The sequence below is a fragment of the Equus caballus genome, chromosome X (genome assembly GCF_041296265.1).
Source record: "Equus caballus isolate H_3958 breed thoroughbred chromosome X, TB-T2T, whole genome shotgun sequence".
Taxonomy (NCBI): Eukaryota; Metazoa; Chordata; class Mammalia; order Perissodactyla; family Equidae; genus Equus; species Equus caballus.
In genome coordinates this window covers 107289805-107305045 of record NC_091715.1, presented here as the reverse complement: position 1 = coordinate 107305045, position 15241 = coordinate 107289805, and the positions used below count along the sequence as shown (strand labels likewise).

The window sequence follows — 15241 nt, the reverse complement described above, 5'->3', positions numbered from 1 at the left end:
TGTAAATGGTGGCGTGTCATCATATAACTATAAAACATTACCATTACTGCCTAGTAATAAAGCTTTGAAAGCAACTTGTAATTTGAAATTTAGAAAGGTAAATATTGGCTTCTGTTTGTTTAAATGGTCTTTAAACCACATACAGCAAACTGACTCAAGACAACACTTTGAGTAGAGTCTGGCCACATAATTAGTTAAATTAGAATTTCTACCTAGGATAATTCAGAGTTTGAGTCAAGACATTTTATATATGTGTTTGGTACAGACGGTCTGAGTAAGTAATAAGGAAAACTTCAGATCATATCATAGCAAAACTTCTAAGACTTTAATTTCTAAAAGGTAACATTTTAATGAGTCATATGCCAAGTCAGTTTTGTATATGAGGCTCTTAGGCCATTATTTCTCAAATGATCTAACAAAGTTTGAAAAACAAAATAAAATAAAAAACCTAAAGTCTTGTACATAAGTGGTAATAACCAAACATAAGCTGATGAATTGATTGGTATATTTTAAGTCTTGTTTCCACTTAAGATTGTAGCCTTCAACTGTTGCAAAGTAGAGAATACTGCAGATACCGGGCTCCAATAACTATGTAATTTAGCGTACATCTGGTAAATAAGAAGTTGTCAAATTGGTTTTAAGGTAATGTGGCTACTTTCCTGTTTCTTCTTTGAATATACTCTGGTGCCTGAGAAGAAAATAATCTTCTAGCTGATAGTAAAGTCTGGAAGTGATCAAGGCAGCAGACTTCTATGCAAGTCAGACAGTGGAGGACTCAAAATTATTTCAAAGTATACCCTAGTCTTCTCTTTACCTTGGTGATAGTTAAATAGCATGCACTTGTCTTAATTTTTTTGATGACACCCATTTAGGAAAAGCATACGAAGTAGTTAGTAGGGGTTGATGGAGATTTTGAAGTAACAGAAAACAAGAAAGTGGAGGCAGGGCCCAGTCTTCTATGGCTAAGAGTATCCTAAAATGGCAGAAGCAGCTTTGCTCCATCACTTATCATATTTATAACTAGAATAAGAGGCCAGACCATAACTATCAAACTATACAACTGCCTTTGTGGAAGGATGATATGTGTTACTAGTAAAACAGATACTTTACTGAGCACTGGAGAGCCCTAAGTCAGATTCTCAGCCGTGCCAGTAACTAACAATATGACCTTGAGCAAGCTTCTTAACCTCTTTAGACCTCAGTTTTCTCATATGTGACAAAGACTCTTTCCTGGACTAAACTTTAGACAGGCTCCTCTGAGATCTCTTCTCAACCAGGCCTCACCCTTGGGCTCTGTCTTTGGTCTGCTGAGTCCAGTTTTAGCAAGAATCCTGCTATGTCAGTTTAGGGAGAGTCCCCGACCCTTGACATCTGATCAAGTTCTTCATCCCCCATCCTTGATGTCTAAGCCTTGCCCTGCCTTTAGCAAGTGTTCTATTAGTCCAGTTTAGCAAGAATCTGCCTACCCTTGATGTCTGTTCTTAGTAATTTTTCATTCATTGACTCCCTTACTCTGTTAGTTGACTATAAAACCCCACTTATCCTTGTTGTATTCAGAGTTGAGCTCAATCTCTCTCCCCTGTTGCAATAGTCTCTCCTCTATTACAATAGTCTTGAATAAAATGTGTCTTGTCATCTCTAACAAGTGTCTAGTGAATAATATCTCTTTCACAAATATGAAACTTAGGTCCCTTCTAGATTGGCTACTCTATGGTTCTATGAAATAATGGGTTAGTGGGGGAGTAAGAAACTAGGGAATCCATTCAGATAGAGATAGATGGCTTCCTAAAAAGAATCCTGAATAATTAAGAATTTTAAATTCATAAGAAGAAAAACTTTCCCACCATTCCCAATAGCCAGAACTCAGGAGTGATCTTTTCGATGACATCCATTTAGGAAAATACATACACATATATGTATATATAAATATATATACACACATACATATAAATATATACAAAAATATAAGAAAAATTTCAAACCTCATGCAGTTACTACTTTGAAGTTAAGGAGCTAACCTGTAGGACCTGGATAGGAATCAAAGTTCACCAAAGCCCAATGTCACTTTTTCCCCCTTTAGTTCCTCCTTAGAAATTTGAAAAGGGCTATTTATATTGAATAATAATAAACACATTCAGATATTTGTGGTTCTTTTTACTCCTGATTAGGTGAACATCTTTCACTATGAATCAGCAATTTTCAATTAGGTTGCTCTTGGTAACTGTTCTTTGGTGAGTACTGTTTATATGTGTATGATGAAAATAAGATTAAAAAACTTCTAATCTGTACTGGTTGCATTGATTGTTTTTCTTTTACTCTGTGTCTATTAGTCCATTTTCATAGCAGTAGAATTTAGAACTTTGTGATAACCCAAAATGTGAAGATGGGATGATCTGAAAACTTACATGAGGTATGGCAAGTCAGGAATTGCAAATTTGAAACATCTGATAATACTTATTATTATTTAAAAATAATGCCTTTTTGAAGGATAGTTCAACTGCATTTACATTAACAGATATAACACAAAAATAAGGAATACTCTCTTCTCTAAAGGTAAAGGTAAAATATTATACAATACACTTTTGGGTACTATAAATTTTCAACTAAAAATGATGCAAATATATGAATTTTAAAATCTTAAACTGGCTTTCCTAATTAGGTAATTTTGGGTTATTACAATAGATAAAAACACTGGACTTGACAAGTTCCTGACAACTTTCATAGATAGACCAACATGTAAGAAGTGAATTGGCATATGCTCTTAAAATATATTCAAACACTTGAAAACATTAGGTATAGGTATATATAGAGAATATATATACACACACACATATACATACATACACATATATGTATATATAAATATATATACACACAGACATATAAATATATATAAAAATATAAGAAAAGTTTCAAACTTCATGCAGTTACTACTTTGAAGTTAAGGAGCTAACCTGTAGGACCTGGATAGGGATCAAAGTTCACCAAGGCCCAATGTCATCATTAACAAAAAGGAAAAATATCAAAATTGTTAGAAATATCAAGAAACTAAAGCATTATACTAACATCTTTCAAGTTAAATTTTAATTCAGTAAAAGAATACTCTGAAGGTTCACATTCATGCATCTATATATAAACCAAATTATCACCACTTAGCGCCAACACTAAAATAAAAACAGCACATGTGACATATTTTGAAAGGCCAAAAATCATTTTTATAATAGTCACAAAAACAATCAATTTTAAGAGCAATTGGGTTTCAAACTTTATTTTAATTTTCAGTTTATAAACAAATTGAGAAGTCACAAACACTCATCAGGAGTGTGTTCTTCTGATTACTTTTGTTATTATTTCTTTAGGAACAGTAACTTTTTAAAGTGCCTTTGTGACTAATCTTTATGTTGACATATTTAAAAGCAATGTTCAACAGTGAGCTCCATTACTAGTAAGAACAAATGACCACAGTGCTGATTAAAATATAAAAAAAGGATAATAGTTTGGTTTCTTTGAATTATTACATGCATAACCAAGCAAGATATTTGTGCCAATTCTTTGCATCACATGCAAGAGAGTTAACATGGCTGAGAAGATTTTCACTGGTTTTCTTCAGTAGTAAACGAAGGTAAAACTTCAAATAACACCCTCTATAAACAATCAAGTCAGATCAAATAAAATCTGGTTTTGAAAGTGATCCTCTGAAGAAAGTATGTGATCTTATTTAATTCATGTTTTTAGAGCATATTTTATTAAAATTAACTCCAATCAGTTCAGAGTTTATGGTAATTTAAATGGAAATTTCCATTTTTAAATACATTTAAAAAATGAGTCAGAGACTTTCAAAGGATAAAAAGACAATGGTTTTGTTTCTTTAATCTCAAATTTCTCTTATTTTTAAAAAAATCAATGAAGACCAAGTTTTAAATTATTAGAAATATAAAAACTGAATATCAAGTATCAAAAATCTTTTCATAATCTATCACCAGTGATTGGGCTCAGCGACATTAATCTAGGATGAAAATGAGCATCTCCAAACTTAGTAAAATGAAATGACACAGCACAGATACAAAATGAAAAGTGAACACTGGATGCAAAATTGATAATACTAGAGCACTTAACACAAGACAAATGAGGTATAGACATGAAATTGGTATGAAGAGATCACGATTCAATTTAATCATGCTGTGATGTTGAAGATAAATTTGATTGCCTAGTTCCTAGAGAAGATAAATTTTTTTTATTGTGCTTGGTGACATTTGCTGATCATGTGACAGAAACAGCAACACTTGATATGGACCACAAGCATCTATTGGGTGATCACTAAAATGATTTCTGTGATGACATGCTGAGAAGCTCATATTAAAAATGCAGATGGTATTTTGCTGCCAGGTTATCAGTATAGCTTTACGTTTAATAAAAAGACTAATAAATCCACTATTTACTTTTTTTCTCCAAGTTGGTTTGTTTTACTTCAACTTTAAGTAAATCATGAAAGGTATTACTGAAAAGAATTATTAGATGCCCTGGAAATGCATGGAACTAGGTATAAGCAAAGCTATTTACTTGCAAGAAGTTCTTATAGATTCTAAAGTCCTAAAGACTAAATAACCTGCCAGCAAAATGAAATAAATGGACTAATAAATAGACCATTCCCCTACCACTCATGTACATACCTGGTCTTCCAGGAGGACCCTGGGGCCCAGGGTTGCCTTTAGGGCCTTCCAGAGCTGGACCTGGAGAACCAGGAGGGCCTGGGGGACCCTGAACACCAGGGAAACCCTGAAAGCCTGGTTCGCCCTTTGGACCTGGAAGTCCAGGGTTTCCTGGAATGCCAGGCAATCCTTCATCACCCTTTTGACCTATGAAAGTAAAGTGACATTAAAGAACACATTAAACCATACTGAGTATTAGGTTTGCAGGTAAGGTTAAAGTTATTCACACTTATTAGAACAAGTAATGAAATTTACTAGGGTCATTTCTATCTCCCACCAAATTCCCAACCCATCCAAAGAAAACCCATTCTTCCTATTATATATATTTATCTGTTATCAGAAGTGTTTATTAGGGTGTGCATCGAAATATAGAAACAATAATAGCTTGCATCCTGAAAGATACACTTTGTATTACAGCAGTGGTCACATGAACAGTAGCTGTGAGAAGAAAGAGAAAAAATAGAAAAGTATAATATATCTGCAAGAATAGGTTAGAGATGGCTGGAGGAAACTCCTAAAACAAATGTTTTGAGACTAACGAAAGATATGGATCTTCCATGGTTGCTATACGTCCCCAAAGACTATTCTATCCAAGATTTAGAATGAAAATCCAGATCAACTGTTCTCAACATTTTTTCTACACCACCAACACACCTGAGAGCAATATAATAGTGGCACATTAAAGTAATCATTTTCATGTTGGGATCATGAGAAGGATATTAGAATTTCTAGGAGATATGTGTGTGGTTTGAAAACAGCCTCCATAGAATATCCAATGCTCATTTCAGAACACAAACATACATATCGGTAGGCACATTCATTCAATTAACTATTTGGTGCTTACAACGAGACTAAGAACAAGTGAGGGAAGGTAAATGTGTGTGTGCTCACATACTCATCCAAAGTGCAAGACATATATTAAGATGGAATTTTCAAGAGACATTTTTATTATTGGTACATATTTCTACAGAGTTTCCTCATATTACCTTTTTGGTTTTTTTTCCCCAAAGATTGGCACCTGAGCTAACAACTGTTGCCAATCATTTTCTTTTTCTGCTTTACCTCCCCAACCTCCCCCCAGTACACAGTTGTATATCTTAGTTGCAGGTCCTTCTAGTTGTGGCACAAGGGACACCGCCTCAACCGTGGCCTGACGAGCGGTGCCATGTTCGCACCCAGGATCCAAACCAGTGAAACCCTGGGCCACCGCAGTGGAGTGCACGCACTTAACCACTCAGCCAGGGGGCCGGCCCCCCTTTTTTTTTTTATACCTTGGTTTTGATTCCATAGGAAGAAAAGAGTGGCTAAAATAATTTTTTTTAAGTTTAAAAGAGTTTTAAAAAATTTAGTGAGATCTACTTCTTCCTACAATTGTGCTTGCTCTCTTTATCATTTCCTCAGCATTTATTTATAAAGTTAATGAAGAGATATCTACATGTAAATTTCCTTAAGGATATATTTTTATATAGTACAACTCCTTATACTAAATTGATAATTAAGAAATGCTTTAAGATATAACTCTAGCTTTGGGTTTTCCAGGGTTGTATGTGCATTTTATAAGAGTAAATGATGGAGATGGAAAAATAAGTGTACTGGAGAATATTCTCTTATTATGGACCAATTTAGCATATTTTATTAAAGTTTACCAGAAAGTCCTGGGAGTCCAGGGGGTCCTGGGATTCCAAAGCCTGGTTGACCTGTCAGAGCATAAACCAAAATCTCTCAAATAGATAATAATAACTGAAACGAGGACAAATTATTTTTGGATCATTTGGGTTTTTATTAAGTGCTAAAACATATTATACGAAACATGCAGAAGATTTAGTTCCAACATGGAACTATAATTCTAACATGTGAAAACTATAAAAAGGTGTATTCTATTTGTGATGAGTGTTACTATATCTTTATATACTTATATCATATGAATATATATATAAATGGAATATAGATCCCATAGTGAAAGGAGGTCATCCAGAGAAGTTGAAAAAAGCTGGGTAACTTCTTGACACGAAAAACTGGGCAAGAAAGGATATGGAGTTTTTCATAAGAGGGAGACAACTTGATTGATAAATGTGAGGTAATATTCTTAGGACAGAGTAGAAGAAAGCAATTAGGAAGGGGGAAGTGTGTGGTAGCTTAGAGGGGAAGAAAGAAGATATAATTTCATTGCAGGTAAAAAAGGGCAAAAGTTAAAACAGACAAGGAGGAAATTAGAAAATTAGGAACAATGAAAAAACACAGCACCTGGTTCACCCTTCTGTCCAGCTGGTCCAGGAATACCATCTTGACCTGGTTTGCCTTTTTCACCTGGAGGCCCTGGTGGCCCCGGACGACCTCCACCACCTAAAGAACAGAGTACAGCAGGTTACACTTATCTTCTCAATTCCATTTTCCTTCCATATTTCCCATTCTTTCCATACCAGCTTCAAACAGTTCTACCCAAAAGACACAAAGTGCCTCTGAGACGCTCCTTTAAATCATGAAATTTTGTGGAAAAAAAAGCAAAAGGAAATAAAGGATAATGAGAATAAGGAACAACCTTATCATTCACTCATCCAAAAACTTTCAGTTTCTCATTTTAATCTAGCTGTGGAATATCCAAGAGAGGGAGGTGTGGGGGATGGGGTGGGGTGCATTATACGCCTCGTATGGTTTCAAGAGAAGTGATTTGCTTTAAAATTCAGTAAGCAAACAAAAGTGCTATACCTTGCCATTCTAAAAAAAAACTTCCAGAGCTTTTAAGTACTATTATAGGATAGTTAAAATAACTCTCTTTGGAAAAAGTGAGCCCCCCAAATAAGGTCTCATAATAGTAATTTTTATTGAGTTGTCCACTTTGTACCTAATAAGCTGTGCTAAGTGAATGATCACCATGTTTCCTTGTCTTGAAAATGTTCACAGCTCCCAGAAATGATTTAACTTTCCCCAAATGAATATGAGCTTTAGTTTTTGTTTGTATTTTTTTGCTGAGAAAGAGTCGCCCTGAGCTAACATCCATGCCAATCTTCCTCTATTTTTCAGTATGTGGGCTGCCAACACAGCATGGCCGCTCTGTTAGTGGTGTAGGTCCTAGGTCCGTGCCTGAGAACCGAACCAGGCTGCCAAAGCAGAGCATGCTGAACTTAACCACTAGGCCACTGGGGGTGGCCGAGCCTTAGTTTTACAGAACAGCAAATCCCTATTTTTCATGCTTACCTACAGGACCAGGTTCTCCTGGAAGGCCAGGGTTCCCAGGAGGACCATTAATACCTTTTGGTCCAGGAAGGCCTGGGGTTCCTAGAGTAAAGAGCTCAATTTAATGACACAAGACAAACTGCATTGCTTTGAGAGCTACAATTCAGGTTTACAATTTATAGTGTTAGCATAGAAATAGTAAGTAGAAAGAAAACCCAAAAATGTGTGGGTGTTTGTTGGATATTTCTAAGAATAATTTTAAGTTTTCAATTTATTTATTCAGAGGCTGGCATTATTATACATTCATAATAAAAATGATCACCACCATATTACACTGGTAAAATTGGTAAGATTTCATTGTAGGGATATTCTTTTTTTTTAAATCCTTTCATCTGTCGTTGGACATTTGGATTGTTGTCAGGCTTTAGCTATTATGAATATCTATTCTATTTATGGAAACCTGGTCTCTTTCTAGTTTTCAGTTATTATGAGTAACTCTGCTATGCATATTGTTGCATGGCTATTTTTGTGGACATACGTCTTAATTTATCTTAGATAAATACCTAGATAGGAGTGGAACTGCTGAGTCAAAGAGTAGGTGTATGTTGTGTTTTATTAAAAAAAGTCTTCCAAATCATTTTATACTCACAACAATAATGTTTTGGAATTCCAGTTGCTCCAGATCCTTGTACAACATATGGTATTATCAGTTGTTTTAATAGCCATTCTGGTAAGAATGTACTTCTACTTCATTGTGGTTTTAATTTGTATTTCTCTGATGGATAGTAATATTGATCACCTTTTTATGTGCTTATTGGTCATCCATATAACTTTTGTGAAATATCTGTTCAAAGATTTCCCCATTTAAAATCATTGCATTGTACATCTTGTTATTATTGAGTTATAGAAGTTCTTGATATATCCCAAATATCAATCATTTGTTGGATATATATTTTGCAAGTATTTACTCCTAGTCTGTGGTTCTCTATTCATTTTCTTAATGATGGCTTTTGATAAGCAGAAGAATAGAAGAACTCAGGTTATTTAAAAGAAAAAAAAAACAGTGTGGAGCAATTGGATATTTGTAGAGAAAAAAATTCACCTTGACTTCTACCTCACAACCATAAAAATATTTTTTATTCAAGAAAGATCACAAAGCTAAACATAAATGCTTAAACATCAAGGTTATAGAAAAAATTAGAAGAATATTTCCATAAAATAGAGTAGGCACATATTTCTTGAATAGGACACAAAAAGCACTAACTATGAAAGAAGATTGATAATTTGGACTTGATTAAAATTAACAACTTTTGTTCATCACACAACAGCTTTAAGAGAGTGAAAGGCAAAAGTGAGACAGGAAGAGCACGTTTGTAATACCTGTATCTGACAAAGGACTCATATTCAGAATATATAAAGAAATGTTCTAAGTCAGCAAGAAAAATGGCAAACAACCCAAGAAAATATGTGCAAAAAAACTTAGAGCACGCACTTCAAAAAAGATGCTATCCAGATGTCCAATAAGTATATGAAAAGGTGTTTAATATTGTCGTTCATTAGAAAAATGTATTTCAATGAGATACTTCTATATACCCATAAGAATAGCTAAAATTAAAACGATTGACAATACCAAGTGAGGGGAGGATATGGGCAACTAGACATTTCACAATGCAAAGTACTAACCACTATACAACCATGGCAAGCTACCAGGAGCCATCCACAGACCTTTCATATCTTGCAGATGGGACTGTAATTCATAAAACTACTTTAGAAAACTATCACCATCTATTAAAGTTAAATGTACACCTACCCTAAGATTCAGTAATTTTCCTATTAAGTATTTGTCTAAGAGACATAAGTACTTATGTCCACCAAAAGACATGTCAAAGAATGTCAATAGCATCTTTTTTCTTAGTAGTCCCAAACTGGAAACAACCCAAAAGTCCATCAACAGGAGAATGGGTAATTGATTATGGTGTATTTCTTCAACGGAATATTACAGAGCAATGATAAAACTACTGACACATGGAACAAGATAAATGAATCTTACAGACATAATGATGGGTGAAGGAAGCCAGACACAAGGATATATACTATATGAATCTATTTATATGAATTTAAAAATCAGGCAAAATTAATTGATGGTGATAGAAGTCATAGAAGTGATTTCTTGGGGGTGGGGAGTAGGGAGTGTGGGTTTCACTGTGAAGGGGCATGGGTAAAGTTTATGGGATCAGGGAAATATTTTATGTCTTGATATGTATGGTGGGTACATGAATATATACATATGTAAAAACTCATCTATAGTTTTGTACACTTTACTGTACCTATGTTACATTTCAATAAAAAGGTTAAGGAAAAGATACCCGAAGGCCCACTCTATCCATGCCACTATGCAATCCAAAACAAACAAACAAAAATTAAATGCAAGCATAAACAGAACAGGTACTATAATGACCTAAATCAGGCTATCTACTTGACTATAGTGCTAAGTCCCCCTACTTGCATGACTCAGTCCTTGTCATTTGAATGAACTGCATGTTTGTTCTACCAACAGCCACCCGCTGTGTGCCTGAGTACAACTTCCTAAGAGAATCAGCAGCAGACTAGGGCTTGGCAGTGTACATTATCACCTATGAATATAGTAAGGCCTCTTAATTGACTTCTGGCAAGCAGTCAAAGATTGAAGAATGCTCCACCAAATATTCCCTCTGCCCACAGGATATTGCCCTGCAGAGTTGGTAATACTCATTCTGATTTTATACATGAAAAAATTGGGGCAAAGAAAAGTTAAATAGCTAGTTCAAGGTTATGTTGCTAGTCAGTATCTTCTTGGGAAACAGAATAGAAGTCTGCCAAATAAGTTGCTCTGTGATATGGGTTAGAGTAGGTAAGAAAGGGGAGAAGGAAGCATTTAAGAAAAGTAATATTACCAGGGAATCCAGGAAGGCCTGGTTGTCCTTTTGCTCCAGGGGTCCCTGGTAATCCGGGCAAACCAGTATCTCCCAGAGAACCTTTGATACCAGGGTTACCTGGGTATCCAGGCAGACCAGGTTCACCCTAAAAACATGAAGAAAAAGATAAAACTGAAGTCTCAACATGACTTAGATTGTGTAACAACACAACATTATTTACTGAGCTTTTGCTGCCTGTCAGGCACTCTGCTAAGTGCTTTACATAAATTGCTTCACTTAATCATGACAACAGCCCTTTGAGTTAGGCTTTATCATCTCCATTTATAAATGAGAAAACTGAATCTTGGAAAACTCAAGTGTGTAAGGTCCAATAAGTGGCAGAATTGGCATTTGAACCGAGGTCTGCCAGACTCCAGAGCTCATGCCATTCCCACAATATGTGGATGTATTATTCTCACTAATCCTTAAAAACCCTCTAAGAAAGAACCTATTATTATCCCCATTTTAAAGTGATGCAGTTCGTAAGTGGTGGATCTGGATTTGGATTTAGACAGTGTAACTTCAGAACCTCTGATCGTCATCCCTAGTGTGCTACAATGAAATTCATTGCTTATAATAAGCATGTCAAACAATAGCTACAGTAGGTTCTACTGCAAAAGGTAAATTTCATTGTAACATGAAGCAGTTTATCAATTCTTTAGTGGATATCTCAAATCTCATTTCCTCCATGAAGCCTACCAGGACAAAGAGAGGTTACTCTAAGAATTTAGGGTAGGTTCTTATTCTGTCATGTCTATAATGGTTTCACATATGTATGTCTTAACTCTTCAACTACACTGAAAATTTCTTTGGGGTCAGACAATTCATATATAACCATTTTAACTCAATTAACATTTGCATTATGTTTGTTTCTAATAGAGCCTTAAAAGAATTCATACACACTTTCACAATTAAAATGTTTTTCCCAACAACAATGAGAACATATGCCATAACTCTAAATCTACCACAGTGTTCACTGCTCTGCTTATGAGGATCATGATCCCTCGAACAAAGTGTTACTGCTCAATAGCACCTACTGAATATTTCTGTCTTCATTTAGTGCGTATGCTTGCCTAGGTGAACAAGATCATCTATTTATGACTCAAGTGTTTCTGCATTATGGTAAAAGCTTTTTAAATGAATGCTTTTTCTCCTTGCATCCAATTTTTTAAAAACAATTAAGAATCTTGGGCTAGGAATATATATATTTTTGTCTGAACCCTATAAATCAAAAATTTAGCACATTTTCATACACATAATATACAATTAAATTTTGGATTGAATTGGTTCCATCTTAGATATTTACACAGAAAAGTTTTAAATAAACTGTTAGGATTCTTTTTGTTATTCATGAACCAATGACATTTATATACCAAAATAGAAAACAAGAAGAAAATTCCAATATTCTGCTAATTGTAAAGATGAAAGTCAGTAGACCAACACCTAATAATTTATGATAAAGTATGTTAAATTCTACAAATAACCCCAATTTATAATTTAAACCAGCACTTGTTCCCTAACACAGTTCTCACCACCTTATGGCCCTACTCCTTCAAACCAAGTAAGTTGTAAAAAGAATAATAAATAAATATCTCACTTGGGCTTCTGGAAAGGACTAAAATTTAGTTTAAATTTAGTTAAAAGCTAGTTTAAGTTTTATCTAAGCTTTTATATCAATACACTTGCAGAGAAAAACAGTAACCTTCAAAAAAGCTAAGCAAGAAGTGAGCAAAGAGCCTACTCAGAAAGTCAACAAACTTGCCAGGAATCCTGTCAATCGCTCTGAGAAAGGAAAATTCTAGTCTGTTTACACTTCTAGCCAAAGCTAGACATGACTTTAATACACTTAAATCATAAATATCTATACTCGTTCTGATGATAAGCTTTGATATGGTTCTTTTCAAATTTAGATATAGTTGACATATAACATTATATTAGTTTCAGGTATACAACATAATGATTCGATATTTGTATATATTGTGAAACAATCACCACAATAAGTCTGGTTAACATCCATCCCTATACATAGTTACAAAATTTTTGTTCTTATAATGAAAATTTTAAGGTTTATTCTCTTACCAACTTTCAAGATAAATTATAGTATTATTAACTATAGTCCCCATGCTATACATTATATCTCCATGACTTATTTATTTTATAGTTGGAAGTTTGTACTTTATAACCCCCTTCACTCATTTTGCCCACTCCCCACCTGCTACCCACCTCTGGAAACCACCAATCTGTTTTCTGTATCCATGAGCTTGGTTTTTAAAAATTTTCCTTATTTTATTTTTAGATTCTATACATAAGTGAGATCATAGGGTATTTGTCTTTCTCTTATTTCTTTCACTTAGCATAATGTTCTCAAAGTCCATCCATGTTGTTGCAAAAGGCAAGATTTCATTTTTTATGGCTTATTAATATTCCATTATACACACATGCAACAATTTCTTTATCCATTCATCCACTGATGGACACTTAGGTTGCCTCCATATCTTGGCTATTGTAAATAATGCTGCAATGAACATGGGGGGGGGGGTGCATGTATCTTTTCAAATTAGTATTTTCATTTTCTTCATATAAATAGCCAGAAGTGGAATTGCTGGATCATATGGTAGTTCTATTTTTAATTTTTTGAGGAACCTACATACGGTTTTCCACAGCAGCTGCACCAATTTATATCCCCACCAACAGTGCACAAGGGTCCCCTTTTCTCCACATCTTTGCCAATACTTGTTATCTCCTGGGTTTTTTTTTTTTTTTTTGATAATAGCCATTCTTACAGGTGTGAGGTGATATCTCATCATGGTTCTGATTTGCATCTCCCTGAGGATTAGTGATGTTAGGTACCCTTTCATGTGTCTGTTGGCCACTTGTATGTCTTCTTTGGAAAAATGCCTATTCAGATCATCTGCCTGTTTTTTTAACCAGATTTTTTTTTTGCTATTGAGTTGTATGAGTTCTTTATATATTTTGGATATTAATCCCTTATCAGATACATGATTTGCAAATATTTTCTCCCATTCAGTAGGTTGCCTTTTTATTTTGTTGATTTCATTTGCTGTGCAAAAGCTTTTTAGTTTGTTATAGCCCCATTTGTATATTTTTGCTTTTGTTACCTTTGTTTTGGTGTCAAATCAAAAACTCACCATCAAGACTGATGTCAAGGAGCTTACCACCTGTGTGTTCTTTCAGGAGTTTTATGGTTTCAGGTCTTATGATCAAATCTTTGATGTGAATTAACTTTTGTGTATGGCATAAGATAGTGGTTGAGTTTCATTCTTTTGTGTGTGGCTGTCCAGTTTTCCCAGCACCACCTATTGAAGAGACTGCCCTTTCCCCATTGTATATTCTTGCCTCCTTTGTTGTAAATTAATTGACCATATATATACGCAGGTTTATTTCTCAGCTCTCTATTCTGTTCCATTGATCTATGTGTCTGTTTTTATGCCAATAGCACACAGTTTTGATTACTATAGCTTTGTAATATATTGTTTGAAATCAGGGAGTGTGATGCCTCCAGTTTTGTTCTTCTTTCTCAAGATTGCTTTGGCTATTCAGGATCTTTTATGGTTCCACACAAATTTAGGATTGTTTGTTCTATTTCTATGAATAACATCATTGAAATTTTCATAAGGATTATATTGAATCTGTAGCAATTGAATTGCTTTGGGTAGTACAGACATTGTAACAAAGTTAATCCTTTCAATTCATGATCATGGAATATCTTTCCATTTGTTTGTATCTTCTTCCATTTCTTTTATCATTGTCTTGTAGTTTTCAGTATACAGGTCTTTCATCTCCTTGATTCAATTTATTCCTAGGTATTTTCTTCTTTATGATGCAATTGTAAATGAAATTGTTTTCTTAATTTCTCTTTCTAGTTTGTTATTAGTGTATAGAAACACAACAGATTTTTTACATAGATTTTGTATCCTACAACTTTACTGAATTTATTAGTTCTAACAGTTTTTGGTGGAGTCTTTAGAGTTTTCTACATGTAATATTATGTCACCTGCAAATAGTGACAGTTTTACTCCTTCCTTTCCTATTTGGAGATGGCTTTTATTTCTTTTTCTTGCCTAATTGTTCTGGCTAGGACTTCCAATACCATGTTGAATAAAAGTGGTGAGATTAGGCATCCTTGTCTTATTCTTGATCTTAGAGAAAAAGCTTTCAGCTTTTCACCTTTGAGTATGCTGTTAGCTATGGGCTTGTCATATATGGACTTTATTATGCTGAAGTATGTTCCCTCTGTAACCACTTTGTTGAGATTTTTTTTATCATATATGGATGTTGGATTTTGTCAAACTATCGAGATGATCATATGATTTTTTTTTTTTTTTTTGGCTGAGGAAGATTACCCTGAGCTAACATCTATTGCCAATCTTCCTCTTTTTGCTT

General features: G+C 34.4%; 1 protein-coding gene across 1 annotated transcript in view; it reads right to left on the bottom strand.

Moving 5' to 3' along the window:
- Positions 1–15241, bottom strand: part of COL4A5 (collagen type IV alpha 5 chain) — a 225583-nt gene that overhangs the window by 24772 nt on the left and 185570 nt on the right. Inside the window, exons 37-41 of the mRNA XM_001490419.6 lie at positions 10817–10943; positions 7905–7985; positions 6954–7052; positions 6356–6406; positions 4671–4856 (exon numbers count right to left, since the gene is read on the bottom strand). Of these exons, the coding sequence (XP_001490469.1) occupies positions 4671–4856; positions 6356–6406; positions 6954–7052; positions 7905–7985; positions 10817–10943 (544 nt within the window). The remainder of the gene's footprint in view (positions 1–4670; positions 4857–6355; positions 6407–6953; positions 7053–7904; positions 7986–10816; positions 10944–15241) is intronic.